This window comes from Pseudonaja textilis, chromosome 5, assembly GCF_049901715.1.
Source record: "Pseudonaja textilis isolate UNSWEBS1 chromosome 5, rPseTex1.2, whole genome shotgun sequence".
Classification (NCBI taxonomy): Eukaryota; Metazoa; Chordata; class Lepidosauria; order Squamata; family Elapidae; genus Pseudonaja; species Pseudonaja textilis.
The window spans coordinates 27,596,979-27,615,542 of record NC_141994.1 but is presented as its reverse complement, the minus strand read 5'-3'; the positions used below and the strand labels follow the sequence as shown (position 1 = coordinate 27,615,542).

General features: G+C 34.9%; 1 protein-coding gene and 3 long non-coding RNA genes across 6 annotated transcripts in view; 3 read left to right on the top strand and 1 right to left on the bottom strand.

Annotated features, from left to right (window-relative positions):
- Window positions 1-2,017: 2,017 nt before the first annotated feature.
- The window catches only part of IRAK4 (interleukin 1 receptor associated kinase 4), a 20,093-nt gene continuing 3,546 nt past the window's right edge, over window positions 2,018-18,564 (bottom strand). Inside the window, exons 2-13 of one of the 3 annotated variants that reach the window (XM_087934393.1) lie at window positions 16,590-16,759; window positions 15,599-15,744; window positions 13,927-14,076; window positions 11,883-12,043; window positions 10,557-10,621; window positions 9,163-9,277; window positions 7,352-7,461; window positions 6,528-6,711; window positions 5,764-5,826; window positions 4,144-4,302; window positions 3,993-4,029; window positions 2,018-3,332 (exon numbers count right to left, since the gene is read on the bottom strand). In XM_087934393.1, coding sequence (XP_087790519.1) covers window positions 3,994-4,029; window positions 4,144-4,302; window positions 5,764-5,826; window positions 6,528-6,711; window positions 7,352-7,461; window positions 9,163-9,277; window positions 10,557-10,621; window positions 11,883-12,043; window positions 13,927-14,076; window positions 15,599-15,744; window positions 16,590-16,750 — 1,350 coding nt within the window. In that variant the 5' untranslated portion in view covers window positions 16,751-16,759 and the 3' untranslated portion in view covers window positions 2,018-3,332; window position 3,993. The remainder of the gene's footprint in view (window positions 3,333-3,992; window positions 4,030-4,143; window positions 4,303-5,763; window positions 5,827-6,527; window positions 6,712-7,351; window positions 7,462-9,162; window positions 9,278-10,556; window positions 10,622-11,882; window positions 12,044-13,926; window positions 14,077-15,598; window positions 15,745-16,589; window positions 16,760-18,564) is intronic. The other 2 variants (XM_087934394.1, XM_087934395.1) reach the window with 2 other exon arrangements.
- The window catches only part of LOC148125570 (uncharacterized), a 25,804-nt gene continuing 14,178 nt past the window's right edge, over window positions 6,939-18,564 (top strand). Inside the window, exon 1 of the long non-coding RNA XR_015743801.1 lies at window positions 6,939-7,272. This is a non-coding gene — a long non-coding RNA (uncharacterized LOC148125570). The remainder of the gene's footprint in view (window positions 7,273-18,564) is intronic.
- The window catches only part of LOC148125571 (uncharacterized), a 16,653-nt gene continuing 9,151 nt past the window's right edge, over window positions 11,063-18,564 (top strand). Inside the window, exon 1 of the long non-coding RNA XR_015743803.1 lies at window positions 11,063-11,234. This is a non-coding gene — a long non-coding RNA (uncharacterized LOC148125571). The remainder of the gene's footprint in view (window positions 11,235-18,564) is intronic.
- LOC148125572 (uncharacterized) lies at window positions 14,024-15,600 on the top strand. The gene is made up of 2 exons (XR_015743802.1): window positions 14,024-14,485; window positions 14,959-15,600. It is a non-coding gene; the product is annotated as an uncharacterized LOC148125572 (long non-coding RNA).

Here is an 18,564-nt window from a genome sequence, read left to right as displayed (position 1 = left end):
AGATATATTCCTTTTCTCTCTATTCTGTTATAAACTTTTAGGGGGTTATATAATTGTCTTCTACTTATTATATTTTACTTATTTCTCCTCTTTGTTTTTGCGTCTCATTTTGATTTTTTCCTTCTGCTTTTTCTAATTTCTCACCTATTTCTTGAATATCATGTTTTTTCCCTCCAATTGTTGAGTAGCTTCTACATTCAATTCTGTATCTTTAAACCATCCCCTTGTCTCTTTATTATCTTTTAAAAATTCACACACACCTTTTAACATAAACAATAATTCTCCATATAACTCTATTGTCTCTTTGAAATCCATTTTATAGAACCCCTTATTTTATGATTTACAGCCTTATATTTTCCCAATTATATATGTCCCAATTGTCCATATTTTAGAGTCTTATTTAGCTGTGCTTTTCTCTTCTCTTCTGACACTTTGTCTCGTAGGATATTCTGTTGAATGACATTAATAATCCATCCAAATTCACAGACCCACAGCAAGTTAAAAATTACAGACCTATATCCCTATTAAACTCAGATTATAAAATTTTTGCTTCAATTTTGGCAGAAAGACTGAAAAGATAAACAATTTTATTCATTCTGATCAAAATGGATTTCTGCTGAAGAGACAAATTAAAGGCAATATGAGAATAATTTGGGACACACTGGAATACTATGAGGCACATCCCAAAAAGCAAAGGGGTTTGATGTTTTTAGATGCACAAAAAGCTTTTGATAATGTGAATTGGCGTTTTATGCTGCTACAATTGAACCAAATGGGCTTTGGTAAAAAATTTACTCAAGCCATAGAAACAATATATTGTAAACAAACTGCAAAGGTTATGATAAATGGAGAGTTAACAGACTTTATAGATATAGGAAAAGGGACTAGACAAGGCTGTCCACTGTCTACAATTAAGATGAATGTATTGCCTAGAATCTCATATTTATTCCAGACAATTCCAATCAGACTAGGAAAAGATTTTTTTTAAGATCTAAATAAAATAGTGCTAAAATACATTTGGCAGGGGAAGAAAGCAGGAATAAAACTTAAATTGCTACAAGATGCAAGAATAAGAGGGGGATTTGCTTTGCCCAATTGGGAATTATATTACCAGGTGACGAGTTTGATGTGGGGAAAGGAGTGGATATCACTAAGGAATACTAGACTTTTGAATTTAGAAGGACATGACTTGCTGTTAGGGTGGCATGCCTTCCTCTGGTATAAGGGAACTAAAACGCAGGGGTATTTTAGAAGAAATTATATTCGAGAAGCATTGTTTTTAAACTGGAAGATAAAAAAACAATATTATTTAAAAATTCCACTATGGTTATCTACTATCGAAGCTTTTTCCTATTCAATAATATATAAAAAGGAACAAACAGATATGGTGAGATATTGAATGAAAATTTTTTTGACAGGTACTGATGAAAAAATAATTTTAAAACTTTATGGACATTTGCTGGAGTTTAAATTAGAGGAAGAACAAGTAAAAGAAACAATGATTGTGTGGGGGAAAATTTTGGATATGGATTGACCTAGATAAATGGCAAAAATAGTGGTCTCAAAATTATAAAATGACAATGTCAACGGCATATAAGAAAATTTGGATAAGATGTTTTACAGGTGGCACTTACCTCCAATGAGAATGAAGAGAATCTTCAAAAATAAATCGGATAAATGTTGGAAATGTCATCAGATACCTGGTTCATATTACCATATGTGGTGGACATGCTCAGATGCAAAAAGATATTGGACTATAATCCATACATGGTTGGAAAAAATGATAAAACAACACATAAACTTTAAACCTGAGATATTCTTATTGAGAATTATACTGGAAATATACAGTAAAGAATTTAAATATTTGATTGTAAATGTTTTAACAGTGGCTAGAATTGTATTTGCTAAGAATTGGAAAAATGAAAAAATACCTATGCAGGAGGAAATTATTAAGCAAATCATGGACTGCGCCGAAATGAGTAAATTGACATTTGAAATTAGAGAACAAGACAAAGAATTTTATATGATATGGGATTTATTTTATCAATGGTTAGATAAAAAAACATGGTAAAGAAATAGATTAGGAAGCTTTACAATAAAAGTTAATAGATTGATATAGAATACAATATAAAATATATAACCATTTGGATGAATGTATAAGATTAAACCATAATGAAATGTAGAATATTTCGTATAGAATGATGGAAAAATAGTTTAGTCAAATGAATGATTAATAATTGATATTACATAAGTACATGTTAGATTGATAAGGTGAGAATTTATACAACTTGCGAGTAATGGTAAAAAAAAAGGATAGCACAAAAGATTGTAACCAACTGACACACTGTATGTATATAATTGAAAGATGGTTTTATGTTTTTATGTTTTGTTTGTATGTTTGTTGTAAAAAATAAAAAACTTTACAAAAAAAAAATAATCCATCCAAATTAAATCCAATAGTCCAAGTCCAAATTAGTCCACTAGATTCCTTCAGTCTTTCAAATCCACAATCCAATAGCCAAATTTAATTAAGTTTAGTTATTTGCAAATTAGTTCCTTTTATAAATCTTCCAAAAGGCAAGAAAAAAAGCCTCAGTAAATGTTCTCAAATTATCCAAGTCGTCAACAGTAGAGTCAAGGTCAGGCCATCCTCCAGATGTTATTGCTTCTATTCTGCCTATTAGGCTTTGTGTGTATTGAAATAACTTTTACTAAGCATGCTGTGGATTAGTACTTTTCTTCTTCCAGTAGATGGCTCTCTTATCCAAAAGCCAATGTTGAATAGTCTGTCAAAAGCAGCTGATTTTCCGATTAAATCCAGGGGGTTTAAAAATACAAATAAACCAGATAAATTCTCCCAGAAATTGCTTTTCAGATTATTTGAGATTTTTCCAAGCTTTCTATATTTTATTAGCTTCTATTGGGCTTCTTTTACCTCTTTGTTCTCAGTTTTTTTTCTTTGTGTGTCAATTCGCCACTATCTTAAGCTTAGGAATTACCTTTTAATATTCTTGTAGTTACTTCAAATCTTTAGGGTAAAAGTAATTATCTCACCCAGTTTCAATTCTCTGTCCATATACTGCCCCAGCACAAATATTGTGGTCCCGGTTGTCCCAGCTTCATGACTGCCAAAAATGGCAGTTATGCCTGCTGTTTGGAAAGACCTAACGAGGAAATTGTGGGTTTATTGTGATCAGTGAAGTGCCTCTCCTTCCTTCACCGCTCCTCCAAGGCAGCTATGAGGGTCTCCCGACAGAGGTTACCAGCTGGATTTTGTGAGCTCAGCAGAGCCCTCTATTTTCCAGCCATTCTCGCCGCGACATCAGCCGGAACTATCAGGATAACAATCCTTGAGTTAATACTATAATCCTTATAATAAACCTTTACTAGGATCCTTTTAATAAACTTTGTGAGATAATCCATAAATAATAAGGCTCTCGCCTACTTTAGCATCAAACCTACAATGAAACTTTTGCTAGGCTAAAATGAAGCAAATAAAGACAGTTTCCTCTCAGCTATCCATTCAAAGCAAATCTTCCAATACTGAAGAGTCTTGATAGCTTCTCCAACCTTAAACCATTTTTTTTCATTCTTAGCAATCAGAAACAAAGTTACATAAGATTATAGTAAAAACTGACTCTAAAGGTGAAATTAAGAAACCGTTTTAAGAAATATGCTAAGGAAAACCAGACTAGAAAAGAGACAATGTTTTTGAAAATAAATTATATTTGGTTTAGAATATATAATAGAAACATACATGATTTTAAAAATACAAGATTATATAATCTTTGTTGCAGATATCATTTTGGTATTCCTGAATACATTTTTATCACTATATTGTAGATCCTAATTTATGAATAGATAGAAGGGCCACAAACCTTATTGTGTTCATTTAAAAAAATACTGATTAACCATCATAGAGGAACACAAATATTCAAGTCAAGATATAAAAACAGGTTTATTTAAACATCAAGTTAAGATACAGAACTGACCTTATCCGATCAACATTTCTTTTAATTGTTCTTTGACCTGAAACAGAAGGAATATAAAATTCATGCTGGCAAATTTAAAAAGTGTGTGTGTGTGTGTGTGTGTGTGTGTGTGTGTGTGTGTGTGTTGCATCACTATATTTAAAATTGTTACCCTTTCAATATCTGGCCTCCGGTTCTTCTTCTCATGCAGACACGGGGCAGCAATTAAATACATTTGTTCAATCAACGTGATGTTCCAATTGCTGATTTTTTTATCAACATAATCTTCAACAGTCTTTTCTTCATCTTCAATTTCCTCTTTGATGGACAGCTGATTGGAGCAGCAAAGTATGAGAATAATATTACTTCATAATATAGGAATTCCATAGGGAAGGAAGAAAAACAAATTGTTCTTGTGAATTGATTAAAAGGAATAAAGCAAGCACGGGTTGTATGGTAGGATGGGGCAATGGGAGAGGTCATATGTTTGTATCACCCTATCTATAGGTCATCTTGTACATTCATTCCAAGAAGGGCTGTTGAGTGCTCCTACCCTATGAGGTTAAAGGAGTAGGAATCCCTATATTATAGAATGCAAATAACAGATTTCCATGTTATGTTTTGCTTAGATCCTGATAGAACTTTTTCTATCCTAATTTTCACAGTGTTACAGTTCCCATCTTCTGGAAGAATATTTTGAAGTTAAATAGACAATTGTATTTCAATCACATTAAACATTTGGTTATCTGAACTTGCATATTCTTATGAGAATAGATTACACTGGAAGGGACCTTGGAGGTCTTTAGTTCAGGCCCCTGTTCAAGCAATACCAATTTAGATGACTGCCTGGACCAGAGGCCACCAACCGGTAGTCCGCACGAGAAAGTTTTGGTAGTCCGCAGCACACCTGTGCCTGCAACAGGGATGATACCAGTGGCGGATGGACTGATGCGTGCGGGGAGGGTAATGCGCAGGAGATCAAGGCACTGGAGCCCTTCCCGGGTGTTCCCTAGCCTGAGAGGGGGTGGGGGGGAAGGAACCTTTGAACTGGTGTTGCATCCTGCCTCTGCGCATCGAGGAGGCCGAGCGGCAGCCAGCAATGCCCTCAAGTGAAGATGTTGCGAGGGGGATGCTCAACCCCCTCCCCTCAGGAGCCACAAAGTGCTCATTGCCTCTCTGATATCCGCCAAGACTCCTCCCACCGTGCTTCTCTTCACCAGAAGTGCTCACACACAGAGGGAAGGAGGCAGCTTGGCAGAGGCCAAAGGGGTGGTGAGCGCCCCTACAAGGTCCCTTCCAACTCTGATTATCTGTTATTATTCCTTGATTCATATTCAGATACTTCTTAGGTTTCCAAAAGGAACCAAGAAACTGCTTTATTCTATGACTTGATACTTCTGGTCCTACTAAAGAATTCATAGAAACAAACTGTCACACTAGTTTTTATACTTGCATCGATCTAACTTTAAAATAAATCAGCATAAGGACAAGAGTATTCTTTTTAATTCTCCGATACTGATATTACAAATATTTGCTGTTCACTTCAATAATCATCACCCTGAATTCTGTTTTAACTACAACTTGTTAAATAAGCCACAAGCAAATCATAATACAGCTTAGGGCAATATGTGAATTTGGCAAATGTTAGCTTCTACCAGAATCTGCCAAACCAACCGAAACAGTAGACCAGCCTTCCTTAGCCATGTGCCCTCCAAAGATGCTAAACTTCAGCTGGCATGGCACTGGCATAGCACTGAAACTGACAAATGAAACTATATATATAAAAACATACTAGTAACTGGGGATCCCGATTTTCATCCATAGGACTAAGCCCAGTTATTATTTCAAGTAATACCTGGAAACAGATGAAAATTAATAAGTGAAATACATGTCACAAGTTTTCATCAAATATCACTGTACAATAAACAATATAAAAAGGTAACTATTTTATTTCATGAGGGACACTCAATTACTTTAGCAACAAAGTGAGCAAGCTTTTATACAATTCCATAAAGATCAAAAAGTGTACTAATGAATATATGAACAAACTGCATTTTCAAAATCTCTGTCTGGCTATCACTAGACATAGGATTACATCAGAAACTTTTCAAATTCAGCATTTTATAGAATTTGAAGCCTTTTCACAATTAACAAATATTTAAATAAGTAATATCTGATAACTACCTGAAAAAGAAATAGATATTATTGGACTGCTGTATCCCCTCTGATCACTAGGAGTCTGGCTCTTAGGAAAAACTCTGGCTTGAGATAAAATAATGGGCAATACCCACTAAATCTCATTCATAACTTTCTTCGTGAAGAAAAATGAAGTCTGTCTTCAAAAGCAGAACAATTGAACAACAATTGAGACACTGGCATTACAGGAAACTTGGGAGTTAAATTTAGTTGTGCATTGGACGATCCCAAAGTTGGAAAACAAGGTACAGTTTGTGAGCTAACAATTTTTCATTAGGCAAGATGGTTTAAGAAACAGAAAGGGAGCAGAAAAGGAAAATAACCCTCATTTATGATTTATTTTAAAAAATAGCAACTTACCACGCCAAAACTGAAAATATCCGATTTAGGAGTTATCTCCCCTCTTAATGCCTCTGGAGCCATATAAGCTGCTGTCCCAACTATTCTATCTGTTAGAATAGTGTGTGTAAATTTTACCGATGCCCTTGCAAGCCCAAAGTCAGAAAGTTTTGGCACAAATGATTCTGTTAGTAAGATATTTGCACTGGGGAAAAAAACAGTAAGCTAAAAGTTATTGTGATGACCCATAGTCTCTCAAAATAACCCAAAACATACGTTAACTAATCATAAACTCCAGGAAAATAACCGAGAGTGCATGGGAAGAATGCCAGCAACGATAAACCTCTTTCAAAGTAAACACTAAACTTTGACTCCAGCAATTCTAACTGCATAGTTACAAAGTTATATACATAGCTCCCAGCTGCAAGCCACAAGGAGGTTCATGGTAATCTCCTCTTGAGTAGACTTCGCTTTTCCCTGATCCTCTCCTCCCTGCGTGACCTAGGATGGATAGGGGATGGGCCTGGATCCTCCTCTGACTGCTCATCCAGCCTCTGCCCTTCCACCACCTCTAGAGCCACACTCCGACTCCCTGTTGGCTGTTCCTCCTCTTCCTCAGAGTCAGTCTCCACCAGGGGCATAACAGTTATGTTTTGCCCTCTTCCTGAAAGAGGGACAATATATCAAACAGAAATAACAGCTGGTGGAATCCAAATGGTGGGGAACCTGTCTGGAACTCAGTTCACAAGGAACTCAAAGGAAAAGGGTAAATCTTATAGCCCTTTTTATCCCACTCCACCACCCTTTAGAATGCTTTGTACAGGAATTAATTTTACAGATTCTACCTTTTAATATCTCGATGAATGTGGTTATTTTCATGCAAGAAAGAGATTCCATTTGATGCCCCGTACGCAATGTTGCATCTTGTTTTCCATGGCATTGGTGAAGAGTTTTCCTTTATAAACAGGGAGAATAGAAAAGTTTCAGCACTTTATTGGGATCACTTATTTTATTCAATAAAATTAAAGTAACAAAAGAAGAAAAACAAAGTTGAGAGCATTCCATTCCCAAGATCCATTAAAGCTACAATAACTTCTGATATTTTTTTTCAAGATAAGTTGCAGTTTATAATAAATTTGGATCTTATTTTTTCATGTCACCGATTCCATGAAATGAAAGGTCATATTTGGCAATTTGGAAAAGAAGTATATCTCTATCTCATTTTTATATTTAAATATCAGCTGTCGTGAATATATCTCATTTTAGAGATTTCTGTTTTATAAAAAGTGCACTGTCTAAATTAACACTGTAAATCACTCCTTTCATATCTGCTGAGGCTGATCATTAGTAATTTCTGTATGATTCTTATGAACAGAATATACAGTTATTAACATCTTATATCTTAACAAAGCAAAGCCTTTTTGCACTGAAAACTCCAATATTAACTTATACACTTAAAATTCCTAACTGGTTATTTATAATTATAAACTCCAATCTTTAAAGTTTATCCTTAATTTGTTCAATTAGTATTAGCAAGATTAGTAGTCACTAGTCAAAGAAAACTGTTCATGTTATAATGAACTTTTTGACTACAGAATTTATGAATTACAATACAGAATTTATGAATTACAATTACAATAGGTAGTCCTCAAGTTACAACTATAATTGAGCCCAAAATTTATGTTGATAAGTGAGGCATTTGTTAAGTTAATTTTGCCCCATTTTATTACCTTTCTTGCTTCGGTTGTTAAGTGAATCATTGCTGTTAGATATGTTAGTAATTGGTAGTTAAATGAATCTGGCTTCCCCATTGATTTTGCTTGTCAAAAGGTCACAAAAGTTGATCATGTGATCTTGGGACACAGCAATGGTCATAAATATGAACCAGTTGCCAACCATCTGAATTTTGATCACATGACCATGGGGTTGCTGGAATGGTTGTAACTGTGAAAAATGGTTATGTCATTTTTTTCAGTGCCATTGTAACTTTGAATGGTCACTAAACAAACTGTTGTAAGTCAAGAACTACCTGTATTTTATAGCCAGTAAAAGAAAATTTGGAAATACATTAAAAAGTCTACTTTAGGAAAAACAATAAAACATACTTTAGCATTACATGAATAATATGGCTAAGATATATACTTTTCCCATTAATTCGAATAACACTGAATGAAGAGCAGAACTCTATTAAAGTTTTTTATGCCTTAAAGTACTATGTTTTTCCAACAGACGCTATACTTTAAGCTAAGAACATTTTGCTCCTATTCAGGCACAACAATCTCTAATTATTTTTAAAGATAGTGAAACATCTGATATACCCATTCTAGCTGTACTAAATAACACTTGTAACACTTTAACATTATGTCTTCAAAGGCTACAGATTTTTCTGAAATCTTGAATTGATTCATAAAACATTTATTAGTAATACAAACACGAATTAATCTTATGTAGAGAAATGTTACAATATTAAACAAGTTTTTCTAAAAAAAAAATCGAGAAATACTTGACAATGTACTAGAAAAACAATCTTAATAAGCCATATGATTTCTGGTTTTCACTGTTAAATTTTTAAATAGTTAAATATTTAAAAAGCATGATCCTGCATGAATAGTCAAGTTTTATACATTTAGACCTGAATACTAAAGAAAGCACTTACCAGGCAAGCTAATCTATCAAGCAAGGAGCCGTTGGGCATATAATCATATACTAAGCAAGGCTGATCAAAATTATTTGAAAAACCAAGCAATTCTACTAAGTTTTCATGTTGGCATCTGTAGACAAAAATAGATACGTTTTATATTGTTGGGGTTTTTCTGTTTTTCAATATGTACCATTCTGAAAAACAAAAGAGATCTAAGCTACTTCTAGCTTTGACTATAAATTAACTATGTAGTGTAGAAACTGATTCAATGCCTTCAATGACTGATCTCGTATTTTCTACACAAAATATTCTGTTAATTTCTATGGGTAGACTTAGAAATATTCCTTTCCAAAAATCTGATAGTCAATATTTTGAATACTGAACACCAAATTAAACATAATACTCAAGTTTTCAACTCTACCAGCACCACCAAGTGTTAGTTAATCAGATTGGTAGGGGAGAAATAAAAGCTGAATAACCTTGCTTCTAGTTTGGGCTTCCCACTTTTGAGAGCATTTTTGTTTTTAAAAATTGCATGACAGTTGTTAAGATATGAATGCCACCTGTCCCATCTGGCCTGAGTTAGGGCGATCACTGGTCTAACTAGATACAAAGTAGTATGGTAATTTTTTAAAAACCTAAAAATTGGATATTTATATGTAGGATATTTATATATATATAATCAAAAACAAATGTTTATTTTAACACATAAATGACCTAAAAAAAATCCATGAAACTTCAAAGGTTATAAAGAGTAAATTTCATTGCAATTAGTGAAAACTACTTTTTAGTTCATATATTCAGAATTGGTCACAGTAATTATGCAAAGAAAGCTACCTAAACATAAAAAATTTGTACATAAAAATAATTGGGAATACGTTCTTGCAAATGAACAGTTCAGATCAGCAAAATAGATGACTTCTGAAGAAGTCATAACACAAATCATGTTCATTTCTACAGAAATTTCCTCTCATGCTAGAACTGAAACCGAAGTTCCCTTCAGCTATCTCATGTTTAATTTTTTAAAAATTTAAAACTTTTTAAAAGCTATGGCCTTGCACAATGCTAGTCCCTTTCCCAAAAGAGATGGCCATTCTATGTGTATAGTTGTATTAGTGATATTAAAGTACATGGAAATTAAAAAGAAATTTTAGAATTACAACTTAACTGTTTTGATTGCTATATCAACATTTTCCTAAGCTACTTCACTGCAGTAATATTATCAGTAATTATTTTCCTAGTTTCTAATGCACCTTAAATTCCACAATTTGCAATTAGAAGAAATATCTAATATTTCTACATATTTTCTACCAAGATTTCAACTTTAGTACTAAGACCAAATAAAAAAACACTAGCAATTTATTCCAGATATATATTGCAACAATATTTTAGCAACACTTACTACTTACTTTGCCATAATCTTTATTTCTTGCTCAAATTGCTTTTTCAGGTCTTCGATACATATATTAGCCAACTACAATAAAATAAAAATAAAAGTACATGTGGTTAATAGAAAAGATACTTATTTTTGCAGAGCCCTATTATGGTTAGTTCACATATGCTATGCCTTGATTTCATTACCTAAGAGAAAGTGAATAAACTGCAATTATCTGGGTTCATATCCTGTATTGGCCAGAAACATGGCCTATTATCCATGATATTTGGTTTAAATAGTGTTGGAAGAAATATCTTTCTGGGTTCCGTTCCAAGTGGGGAAAAAGGCACTGGATTCATGGAAGTTGCTTGGAAAGGTGGTTTAATGGTGGACAGGACTTCATGCCTTGGAGCTCCTCAGTGAAAAGGGAAGAGATGTTGAGAATCCCTTAGTTTTATACCCTCTGTTGGGCCCCACCTTAGTGTTTCCTGTTCCTGTGTAAGAAATATATCCCATTGGCTGTCAGACTCCCAGGGACAGGGCTCTTAGCTAACTTTGTAGACTTTGTCTGGATCACATGGCTTCACTTGAGTGGTGGCTGATGCAATCTTCCCAGGCCATGTGGTGAGATGAGTAGAGGGCTTTGTTATGTAGAATACTCTGTCTCCGGCCCGCCCATTAACAAAGGTGGAGGTGAGCTTCTGCTTCTGAAGTGAGTTTCTGCTTCTGAGTTTCTACTTTTCTTTTTAGGGGAAATATTCTGCCTTTTTAGTATGTCCCAAAACATTTCATTTTCCTAGGATGGGTGGGTGGTAACTTCCTACAATAGGAAATCAAATCAAAGGGAAACGCTCTAGCTAATGAGGGACTTCTAAAAATGCTTTATGATTCAGCATGTTATATCAGTCCATCAGCTTTATGATTGTGGCTGATTTAAATATCCACTGTTATATTTCAACATGTTGTGAACAAAACAAATCATTATGTTCTCAGAACCAGTAAATACCTGAATTTCTACTTGTACCAGCCTTATTTTGTCATGCCTAAAATGTTTGTAGAACAGTAAATTGAAGGATTTTGCCATAAGTAAGGTTTTCTACACAGGATTATTAAAATCTGTTAGTAACTCAAACATTTCTGAAGTATAATTATTCGAAATAATTTTCCTGCCTGACTTGTTAAAGAGTTTTGCTCTTGTTCTAATTTTTCTATTAGATACTATAAATGTAGTGGAAAGGTAGCATAGAATTGTTATTACTGCATGATTTTCTGGTCTCCTTTTATTACATAATTATTTAAATTAAATAGGGAACATAGGATAAATCAAAGAATACTATTAGCAAAATAATTGAAAACCTACAGCTGAAAGTTTTTTAACTGCCACTGTTTGGCCGTTGATGCATCCTTTGTAAACCACTCCAAAGCCTCCTTCGCCAATCTTGTTGCCACCAGCTGACACAGTTCTGTCATCAAAGTTATTTGTGATACTTTTCAGCTCATAAAACAAGAACCTTTTCAATCCTGGGCAGAAGCGAGGAGGCAGGAAGAACAAGGTTGAGTGCAAATCACAAAACCATTTTAAGCATGGAAATCTTACAATACAAACTCTACATTTATTTACATATTGTAAATCACATGTTGTCCCAGTGCTATGCCATGGCATATAGCAGTGGTAGTGAACCTATGGCATGTGTGCCCAAAGTGGTATGCAGAGCCATCTCTCCAGGCACTCCAGCTGTCACCTGTTGCTCTTTTGGGTTGCAACGCACGCATGCCAGCCAGCTGGTCTTTGCATGTGCAGGAGCGCCAGAAACTGGAAAAAAGCTCCCCAGCACTCATGCGTGCATGGGAGCACCAGAAACCAGGAGAGCAGCTCCCTGGCATGTATGTGTGCGCTGGCCAGCTGGTTTTCACACACACATGCATGTTAGAAACCGGAAGACCAGGTGGCTGGCGTGCATGTGCCTGCCAGGAAGCTGAACTTCCATTTTCCGGTGTTCCTGTGCAGCGTGCCAGGGAGCTGTTCTTCTGGTTTCCAGCATGCAGGATGCCAAAAAGATTTGCCATCACTGGCATATAGCAATCTAAGTATAATAAACATTATTAATAGGGTTCAGAGGCTTTCCAAAACTATTATAGTGACCTCATCTCCAAAGGAAAATGAGGAAGAACAAAATCGTTACCATAATTCAACCAGGCAGTGATCACCGTACAACAAAGTGGATCAAATTAAAGTTTGTAGACAGTGGCTGGAATCAAATACCTGAATGAGGTTCAGCAAACACAATTAGTTTAATATACGGATGTAGGCTTTCAAGGCTGGTATCCGTTGGACTTCAAGGTTTATGGTCTAAACAACAGATTTCTTGACATTTTGCAAGCAACCAAGGCTGATATTGTAGGATTATTGGAAATTTCTTTTCTTTTTAGGTATGATATCTTTTCAGCTTAAAGATTTGGTAGTTTATTAGGTTACTACTAGATAATTAGAGGCTTTTGTAAACTTTTAAATTAACTTTAGCCAGAACCATTATTTCATTTGTGCCGTTGACTGCTAGAAGTAATATTTCATAACATCTGGCAGCAAGAGCTGGGAAGAGGGGTGTCCACAAACAGTCCGTAAGTCCAAATGTCTCCTATAAAGTATACTACAAATGTCTCCTATGTAGTCTAACAAGTTGTGCCTTTGACACTTGCAAGCAAACCTGTTACTGGATTATTTAAAGGGTACCTGGTATTTAGCTTAACAGTGGGCAGTCGTGTTTAGACAAGGGCCCGGAGATGTAATTTATCATAGCATAGTAAAAAAAAAAATCATACCCAGAGGTAGTCAGCTTGTATGATAATGACACAGAATTAAATAATTAATGGAGTATTGTGGGATAGTTTTGCTTTGTATATAAGTATGACTGTCATGTAACTTTGTAACCCATAAGCAATTCTCTTATTTTTGTTTCCTGTAGCACATTATATAATAATAACTGTGCCTGATTACTGGGGCGCTACTTGAATGTAAACTCCAGAGGCATCCTCTTCTACTTCTGAACAGAAATAAAAGGGTTTTTCCTTTCCTCAATTCTTATGTGGACATCGGATTCTTCACAACAGGTTCTTGTACTAGCCAGCCTTCTGGTCAAAAGCATTTTTAGAGACAAGATTATTTACTACACAGACCACAGGCAACTGAGCAGATCTATCTTTATAGCCAGGTGTCCTGACTGCTGACTGACAATATTACAGTGTAAAGGCACAGAAAGAAACAGCCTTGTTTCATGTTATCAAGAGCTGTAAGTTTATAATATATCTACCAGCTTGTCGTCATCTGGAACCAACCCTTACACTGGAACGGGCTAGCAAGGGTGGAGTAACAGATGAGTTAAAGTTTGGAAAGGATAACTGTCTACCTGTATCATTAAGGTGACTGCTGTTGTTATCGGAACTCAGATCACAATTGTTTGATGTTAGGTGACCTTCATTTGGATCCAAGGGTGGCAATTCAGATAGTATTTTCTTGCCTTCTACAAAAGATCCTTTTGTATGTAGGAGTACAGTTTCTGGTAAGGATAGAGAAAGGGTCATGTTTTTTGTCATGGTTACAGAATCTGTCATTAAATAAAATTATATAGATGTCTCGTAGGAAATGCATCCTAGATCACTTAAAAAGGTGTAAGGAATGAATTATGCTTGAGTAACAATTTAGTCTCTTAAGCATACTACGGGACTAACAAAAAGCTATGAGTCTACTAGAATGGTATGAAAACTTGGGGCTGGTTAAATTGTGAATGATGGCCTTCACCACAGTTTATAACCACAGTTTTTCATAATATGTGTCTCACATAATCTGAAAGATTCCTCAACTGTAAACTTGAAAATTTTGTCATCATTTCTACCCCACTGAATAAAAGGGATTTTTAATATATAAAACAAAAAAAAATACTAGCCCTTTCACATACATAAAAAGCTGTTTTCTTTTCCTTCTTCTTCTTCTTTTTCTTCAGCGTTTGTCTCGCGCTCGGGCGAGGTCCGCTAATGTCCTTGAGTACTGCTTCCACACCTCTCTGTCTGCCACGTGTGTCGGGTCTGCCTTCGCGATCTCTAGATCGGCCTTGATCGTGTCCATCCAGCGTTGTTTAGGTCTACCACGCGGTCTCGCTCCTCCGACAGTCACCTTCATTACAGATTTGATGATGGATTCTTCCTTGGCGCGGCTCACGTGGCCGAACCATCGTAGCCGGGACTGCCTCATGACCGTGGGGATGGGCACGACGTTGAACTGTCTACGCACTTCTTCGTTCCTGACGCGATCGAGTAGGGTGAGGCCTACCGACCATCGGAGCATTCGCATCTCCATTATCTGGAGTCTGCTTTCGACTTCTTTGGTCGTCGGCCAGCACTCTGCGCCGTATATGGCCACGGGGCGCACCACAGAGTTATAGATTTTCTTTTCCTAACTTATTGATATTTAGTTCTACATGAGTTTCTTCAAATCCAGATGAAAAAATTAAAGTCCTGAAAATACTATCCACTTCATTTTAAAATAATCTATTAATTCAGCAGCACAACCTATCAATAAATGTAATAAAGTTTTTTTTTTTAATGTAAATTTTAATTTTATCCCCTAAAATTATTTCCAACAAAAATAAATGAAGATTTCAACTCAGTAAATCTCAGTATAAAGGAGCCACTTTGTGGTACTTATTCAATAATGCTAGCCAATAATTTCTTTGACTACAAATACGCGTAATTGATAAAATCTGTGAGAATTTGTGCTTCACCAAAGAAGGCTAATCAGAGTTTATCTGTACTGTCTTTTCCACTGTCAAATCATATTGTAGGTCATCTTGTAAGCGGATAGTGATTTAGGTGTACTCTCTACAGAAGTTTCAGGCAAGGATTGCTAATAATGTTTGGTTCACTACAGGTTTAACCATGGCTAGGTTTCATATTAGCAATAAGCCAAAACAAAACATGTTTTCCATTATAGTTTAATTGTATGAAATCAACATTTTCAAGAAAACAAAATGCTTGGTATTAATTTCTTAACTATGCCAAAAATAAAGTGTAGATCAAAATTACCTGGAATCAAAAGACTTGCTGGTGCCAAGAACTGATTTCTGATGAGGAGGTCCACCAAATCACTAACTGTACAATTGAATGTTCCCCAGTCATAAAGTAATTCACATGTAGGACTTTTCCCTACTTGTTTTAATGCTTCAAATCGCCTTTAAGAAATATACATATGTTAAAGGATTAGCTATTATTTATTAAAAATATGACATGACCATTTTAGTTGCACTTTTGCTACTTTTTAATCCAAGCCTGAACAGCTAAATATTAAACATTCTGTCAGATATAAAGTACTAGGATAAATGAACTTACTGTCTTAAATTATATAATAATTAATCCCAGTAACAATGAGAAAACAGGACTATACCTAGCACAGAAACGAATGGTATAAAACAAAATAAAATGAATTGAACTGGAGAGCAAGTTAATTTCCAAGATTGTTTTCACAGAGTGATGTATGTAACTAATATAGCAAAAATCAGATATTACAAGAAAGGTTCAGCATCAAGGTGCCATTCTTAAAATAAAGTTGCCATCCCTGTAAGACAGTAGACACCTAAGTCTTATTTTGGACAGTCTACCTTTCAATGAAAACCTATAGGCAATATAATAACAATGATCCAATACAGCTTCTCACATCTCTAGGCTAGATATACGAGCAGGAGAAAACTCAGACATGGTCCATCTCAAAGGCTGATTTTTACTTGTCAGATCAGAACAGAAAAATCATCAGAACAGCTGCTGTTGGGAGGTCCTTAGTGATGTCCCAACAGCAGCGGTTCTGACAATTGTTTTGGTCCCTTACTCCAATTACCAATCACTCATAGTGAAGCAGCATGCTTGAGCATCCACTATTTCTATTGCCTTCATTTTCAATGACCAAATTATTTAGCAAGTTGCAAGCTAACTCTAGCTATTAATCAAGGAGTTAGGCATATAAATTTATTAAAAATATAAATAAATCTGTAACAATGCTTCCCCTTTGGTTTCCATACCTTACCTTATTTGCATTTGGTTGTATCGTTTAACACCAGATGAATCTGTTATATCAGCAGCTAACTTCTTCCATCCTTCTTGTGGATCAATGAAATCTGCCAGCTGTCTCATCAGTCCATAGCCAAGGGAACGTACGTAGGTAGAAGGTGTTATGGAATTAGTCATTTTTGATCCCTGACAAATGCAAATGAAGTTGCTTTTAAGCACTTTTTTTATAATCCAAGACTATACACTAACCCCAAGGCTGTAATGCAGAGCTTTCCAAACTTGGCAACTTTAAGACTTGTGGACTTCAACTCCCAGAATTCTCCAGCCAACATAGCTGGCTGAAGAATTCTGGGAGTTGAAGTCCACAAGTCTTAAAAGTTGCCAAGTTTGAGAACCCCTGCTGTAATGCATGTTTCATTTGTATTTTATTTTTACAAGTTTTGCCATAGTACTAATTATAATGCAGTATTTGATTACTATGTCCCCACAAGTTTTGAACTATTTTAGCAGATTCTTTTAAAAAAAAAAAACCAATCATCCATCACACATAGTCTCCTGTCAAATAAATGTGAAAGGATAACCAATATAGGTAGTGTCAGCCTCCAAGAAATTTTCCTGACATCTTTTTCTGCTTGACTCTTGCCAGCTACCATGGAAATGGATGGAGGGTAATTTGGTTTTGAGGCGGGGAAGGGTGCTGGAGGGCGAAGTTGTGTGAACTGAAAAGGATGGGATGCTTTCCTGCATATTGCGCAACTGCATACACTTATCTTTTCTGGGCCAAGGCCAACCGTCTTGGCATATCAGATGTGTGAGACACCATCTGAAGATGTACCCCACATGACATTATACACACCTCAGATTGGATGTCCAGTTTGAACTACTGGGGGAGGGAACTTGGGATAACTTTCAATATGTAATTTCCGCACCTATTTGCCTCAGAACTTGCTTTCCTTTTGTTGCTATCACTTCAAATTCAGTAAAAGTAATTTTCTCTATTTTAATGGAGTCTAAGGTTTTCTTGGATTTTGAATGGAGGCACAGCTGACAGCTATTCTTCGACTTATGAGAAAATTGAGCCCAAAATTTATTTATTTTTTGTCAAGTTTATTTTATATTGCTTATACATATCAATGCGTGAACAGTGTGATACCTGAGTATCATACATTTTAGTACAAATAAGCATATTATTATTACTCATAGTTATTACATTTCATGTTCATTGTTTCATATTGTTTAAACATATCTATTGTAATATTACCGCTATTCAATTTCTAAACCTCCCTCTTTTTATTACAGATCTTTTGTTATATTAAAATATGTATATTATTGTTCCACTCTTATTTCTATTTCAACTTTTATTCATGTCACCATAGTATTCAAAGACGTTTCTTTCCTGTTTTCCATCTTTCACCTGCTTTATTATTCATATTTCCCTTATTTAACTCTTCACATTTGTATATATTAAAATTTCATCCTTCATTCTTTCATTGTTCAGTTTTTCAATATACAATTCTTATACCAATTACAATATCATTTAAACATATAGGGTAGACCTATTCATATTCCTTCTATTCCAATCCCTGTAATTTCACTATTAGTACACATGCTTATATTAAAATATATTCTTTCATTATCTAATTACTCATTGTTTAATTTTATTATTAATATTTATACTATTAATTTTATTATTTCACTGCTAATCATATTATTTCAGTATGTTAACGCCATCATTCATTCTCTAATTTTTCAATTAATGCTTGGTTCTTATTCATAATTCCCATATTTCACTCTTCATATCTATTTGTATTAAAATATTATCCTTGTGCCTATCACAGTACTTACAAAATAGTCTATATAATTCTGTAGAATTCTAATGTTAATACACGTTTTTGCTTAAGTATGTTCTTAAAGAATCTTTTTTCCCCCTTTCTTTTTTCTATCCATCCTCTCTTGGCCTCAGCATTATTTGAAGTCTTATCCTTTTTTAA